Source organism: Lycium ferocissimum, chromosome 3 (assembly GCF_029784015.1).
Source record: "Lycium ferocissimum isolate CSIRO_LF1 chromosome 3, AGI_CSIRO_Lferr_CH_V1, whole genome shotgun sequence".
NCBI lineage: Eukaryota > Viridiplantae > Streptophyta > Magnoliopsida > Solanales > Solanaceae > Lycium > Lycium ferocissimum.
The window spans coordinates 21,021,658-21,027,435 of NC_081344.1; the positions used below are offsets into that span (position 1 = coordinate 21,021,658).

Sequence of the window (5,778 nt, forward strand, 5' to 3'; positions counted from 1 at the left end):
GCTTAAACATATATATATAAGTTATAAGTATATATAGTATACATATAACTTAAACATATATATATAAGTTATATAACCTAAGTATATTGATATATATAAGTATATTCTTAGTATATTTTAGGTATATGTAGTATAACTTAAGCATATAACTCAATATATATATATACGTATATGATGTATTGTTGTTAGTCGGTAAATATATAAAACTTAACTTATAAACTTATATAACATATGTAAATATATACCTACAATATACTAATAAATACTATAATATATATATATATATATATATATATATATATATATATATATATACACACACTATACAAAAAACACAAAAAAAAAAAGAGGTTTTGGACATGTTAGAACCGGACCGGTCCGGTTTCGATTTTTTAACCGGTAAACCGGAACCGGTGGCCGGTTCCGGTTTTTTAACCGGAAACCGGCCGGTTTGTTAACCGGTTACCGGTCCGGTCCGGTTCGAACCGGTTAACAGGTTTAGTGTCAAGTTCAAATAAAGGCACTAGAAGTTTTAAACCACCACTGAAAGTCGTGCATGTCCTATCAATGAACCTGTCAAAGTTGTTGTTCACCCTTCTCTATTAGTACATCATTTGCAGTAATCTCAACTACTGAGAAGTTAGCAACACTAACACTATATTCTCAGTATCATTGTATCAAAGATAATGGAAAAAGATAAAACATAGAAAGAAAAAAAAATTCACAATTTTAGTATGGACTTGCATAGAACCATCTTCTACCTCTACAATTTCCTGATTTATGTCCGGATCAGTCGTGAAATCACATCAAGGTAACCAGGCCCAAAGTAATGTCCTGTTAAAAGTAGACACAGAAAGTTGGAAAGACTAAATAATTAGCAGTGAGTGGGAATGCATCACTTAATAACTTTCAAAAGAATTGTGAAATAAACCATGTAAAGCTGCATCAAAGCTCAAATCAACTACTATAAAAGAATTCATAGATTACTAGCACTACAAATTTAAACTGTTACCAAAAGAGGCTAACAGGGACCAGAACCAAAACAGCCGGTTCTGAAGACATTTGAATTCAATTTATTCCTGTAGAATATGATGATAATGAATTGATTTTCCATTTTTTATATAGGCCCAGAGAAGCAACAGAATTATTGCTCCAGAATCTTATAAAGAAACAAGACCCAGCAGTCAGTTCATTCAAGCTGTCATGACAAAATTCAAATTTGTAGCAGCTACTATCTACTTCTGTGGATTTTCTTTCCGAATTAAGACTACTTCTGCGGAATTATAGTCCCTACAAATGTATATTCAAAAGCTTTGTCATAAGATACTATAACCAAGCATTTATAAGATACTATAACCAAGCATTTAAGTTCGCCCACTAGATTACTTTCACTTGAGTAGTGTAAGTCTTCATACCCTAACTAGCAGACGACGACAAGCTGGCGTTTACCAAATCAAACTACTTAGATAAAATTGTGAAAGAGATACATTTTGTCAATATAAAAGAGCTGATACATTTTACAAGTTGATGCAAGTTGGAACAAACAGACTTCTAAGACCAATGCAAAATATCTAATAATCTATAAAAGGTATTCAACATGTTGATTTTGTACACAGCTGAGAGAAATGAAGAAAACATCGAATGGATCTCCATTATCACTCTCCCCTATTAGCATCTTCAGAAGCTTATAGCAGCAGGGCATCTTCAGAAGCTTATAGCAGCAGGAAGTACTTTGGTTTCATGGGAAGTTAAAAGGGACATTGCAAAATAATGTATAGAAAGCACAACACACATGCTTAAGTCTAGTGAGATTTCCCGAGATAACCAAAATTTAGATATTCCGGAAAATATGCATGCCACACAAACACAATGAAGATTGCATGTATCTGCATGTCAGACAGAGAGAGAGCGATTACAGTTTACTGAGTCTTCTTTTCCTTGTTGGAGGACTTCAAAATCTTTTTCAATACATTGTCATCAATTTTTTTGTACTGTTTCTGAATGACTTTCTGTGCTATAATAAGCTTGTCATCAATTTGGATTTGGTACTTCTCGTATATCAGAGGCACAGACAAGCTAAAAAGAGTCCCTGAGCCCAAGAAATGAACTAGATCAATGATTAAATGTGCGTCCAAAAACTTCAATAACCCCAAGGAAAGACTACTCACCCATGTAGAGCAAAGTGAGGAATGTGAAAAAACTACCAACATAAGATATCAACCACAAGCCAAGAGCAACCTGATGAACCAAATCCACATTAAGTTGAAACAAATATGAAAATGACTGGAAGAAAGAAAAAAGAAGGATAACATGAGAACAGACCCAACCGAAAAGTTTCAAGTTCCCACCGATAGCAATATCATGTGCAATCAACAGTATATGGTTTACCCAAACACGCATTGTATCAGCAACCTTGACAACAAATTCCTCGGGAACTTCCATATCAGGAATTGGAGGTAAAGGTCTGGAATTATAGAAACAACAACTCATTCAGTTTGTTGCATTGCGGACCTAAAACAGATAAACAGATGTACTTTTGGTTTTAACTTCTAGATGAGGCAATGCACACAACTTAACATGATATCAAGTCCTAATTCAACTTCTCACCATCATCCATCGACAATATTTTCAGATGCTTAACCATGAAAACGAATAAGGTCACGCATAAGGGGTGTGTTGTAAAACTGAAATACGTAAATGTATCCGCTCTCTAACTATTTAAGATTTTAGAAGAGATAGTTCACACAGATTAACAAAACTAAGTCCCGCGAGTCTTTAACAGGATAATTGCATAAAATATTACTCCCTCCATCCCAAAATACTTATCACGTTTAGCTTCTCGAGAGTCGATCTAGATGAGCTTTGGCAACATTAAGATGTATTTTTTCAACATATTGATATGAGAAAAATTGCAACTTATAGTAGTTTCCTATATTTAACTATAAAATATTAAATCAATATATTTAAATTTAGCTTCGAAGATTAGTCAAATTAACTCTCGTAAAGCGAAACGTGACAAGTAACTGGCATTAAATGTATGACTAGTGAGTTTTAACAAAGGAAGAAAATGCTCAAAAGACATTAAATGCATCTATGAGTACCTGTTGAGAAGTGTAGCAGATTTTGCCCAGAAGAAGAGAATGAAAACTATAAGCAACAAGACATTGGCAATAAAGGATAAGAGATTGTAGCCAGCACGCTCGAATAGAAACCAAAGCACTGTTGAGCTGATAAGCAGAGTAAGACTAGCGCATCGTCTCCTCCACAACAACACATCAGCAACTACAATGACAAAATTTAACCTCATGAATATTATTGTCCCTATCAAATACTATCTCTCTTTTCTTTATTTCTTTGTGATTAGTCTGGTTAGTAGTGAGACCTGCATGCAGAGGCGAATCTAGGATTTCTAGAACACGGGTGCACCACTATAAAAAAAAAAAAGTATTAAATGAGAATTGATCCTAGTCCTCTAGGTAAATAACTCAACCTTCAACCAAGTGCACCATTTAGCCTTTTTGTAGCATGATTACCAGCAGTGGCGGATGCACAGCCAACCGAGGGTGTTCACCCGAACACCCTCGGCAAAAAAATAACGATATATATATAGTAAATTTTCGTATTTATGTGCATATATTAACTTTCGAACACCCTCGGCAAAAAATTACAGTGTATATTTAGCTTTCTTTTTTTCCGAACACCCCCCGGGATGAAAATCACCTGATCCGCTCCCCCGATTACCAAATATAGTAATATACCAATTTTAGAAAATATATATATAAAATACCTAGTTTACTGAGAGATCATGAGTTCACGCGTCCCAAATTTAGTACCCCTGCCTGCATGTTAGTGTAAGGATAAGTGTGAGACCTTAATAATTTTCTGGTTTTTGAACCCTAATTTTGTCTCTTTGAGATAAATTATAGGGAAAATTACAGCCCAATGCCTTTGGTTGATCTATTTACAAAATATGACCAAATATAGATAGGTTTTGTATATTTTTATACATATAATATACATATAGTATACACAAACTATACATATCAGTGTATGGGTTTTGTATATTTCAGCCATATTGGTAAATAAGTTCGGTAAGTTTCCCTAACTTATTTTGAATAGGAATGAAATGTAAGGCGAAGTATAAAAGAAAACGTGATCATGTAGAGTGAGGAACAGGGAAATAACCTGTGCCACCACCAAGAGCATGATGGACGAAAGAGTGACGAGGATCTCCCATGGTGACTTGGGTTTTTTTTGTGAAGATGGAGAGGAAAGAGGAGGGAGATTTCAAAGGGCTAGAATAGTAATTTGGCGTTACATTTAATAAACTAATTTGGGGTTACATTTTCATAAACAAGATTTGGAGTTGCTATCTCGAGAAAATGACAAAATTTGATCTCTTATGTTTGATGGTAGGTTCAAAATAATCTTTTTAAATATGCATTAAATAATTTTGTTCATTTAAATTTGCCAAAAATTAATATCTTAAGTCTTCGCAAAGATATTTAATAATTTATGAATGTTTGATTTGATGAAAATATTATTAAAAAAATTCAACCATAAACATCATAAAGACTAATCAAATCCAAAATATGCAAAAACAAAAAATTACACTGGACACTAAAAAGATATATATAAACAAAAAATAGCAGAAATTACTCTTTGAAAAGTTATACCAGACTCTAGAAATAAATAAAATATAGCAGAAACTACAAAATTGCACCTCTAATATATGTTCCCGCTAATAAGTAGATAAGCAACTCCACCATACTGGATTCTAATAATTTCATTTAATGTTTTTATTTGTATAAGACAAACTTGAAAGGGAAATTAATCAATATTATGTTTATTAGATTGCGATTGAATAAGTAGATAATCAACTCCACCATACTGGATTCTTGCAGGTTTCAATTTTATTGAAGGTTCTCAAATTCAAGAAGGTTCACTTTAACTTTAATAGCCACAAAAAAAAAAAAAAAAAAAAAAAAAAAAAAAAAAAAAAAAAAAAACCAAAGGTGGAAAGTAAAATTGTTTGGGGCATAAATAGTTAAAGAACATTTGAAATGCAAGGAGAGTCGAGCAATTTCAAGAAGGTAGATGATTGAATATGAAAGTGACCAGATCAAACTTTTACCCGGACAATAGTGTTTTACTGATATTTTGTATTTTAAAAATTGACAACAATATCTAAATGTTTATTGAAAGGAGCAATATCTGATTTAAAATTTGTAGAAGAGAAAATAACTTCTGTCTGTTTTAGAAAGTTAGTTTTCCTATATTGTTGAAAAATATTTTACCGAGAAAAAACATTTTCTAAACTTTAAAATAACTAAACACAACTGAACTCTTAAAAACAATATTTTTCCATCGGACCCCAGTTTGTGAAGTCCACCAACTTTTAGTTGCGGACCCAAGTAATGGAACCTCTGGCAAATGGGCATGATTGTTGAGTATTATATCCCGTTGGCTATGGGATGTAATAATGTCTTATCGACGACTCTTTGCACATCATAATTAAAATAATTGCTAGCCTATTTTAGTTGGGAAGTTAAAATGAGTCTTATACGGAGTCGTGATTCAAAACTGTGGGTTCGAGCCTAATTTTTTAAAGTTATTGGGTTTTAATTAATATTTTATACATATTTAATAAAAAATTTAATAAAAATATATGGTTCTACAAAAAGTTCTTGGGTCTACAACCCACACCCGGGTGGCTGGCTCCGCCCTGTCTGAGTCATAACTATGGGATAGAATATTGTATCAGTGTGTATGGTTGTA

The 5,778-nt window shown here is 32.9% G+C and overlaps 1 protein-coding gene across 1 annotated transcript; it reads right to left on the reverse strand.

Annotated features, from left to right (window-relative positions):
• Positions 1–546: 546 nt before the first annotated feature.
• On the reverse strand, positions 547–4,344 carry LOC132051022 (reticulon-like protein B11). Its single transcript, XM_059442331.1, has 6 exons — positions 4,186–4,344; positions 3,102–3,282; positions 2,323–2,464; positions 2,169–2,238; positions 1,917–2,089; positions 547–834 (listed from the first exon to the last, which is right to left on the reverse strand). The coding sequence occupies exons 1-5, from the start codon at positions 4,235–4,237 to the stop codon at positions 1,920–1,922; spliced, it is 615 nt and encodes a 204-aa protein (XP_059298314.1). The 5' UTR covers positions 4,238–4,344; the 3' UTR covers positions 547–834; positions 1,917–1,919.
• Between the last annotated feature and the right edge of the window lie 1,434 nt (positions 4,345–5,778).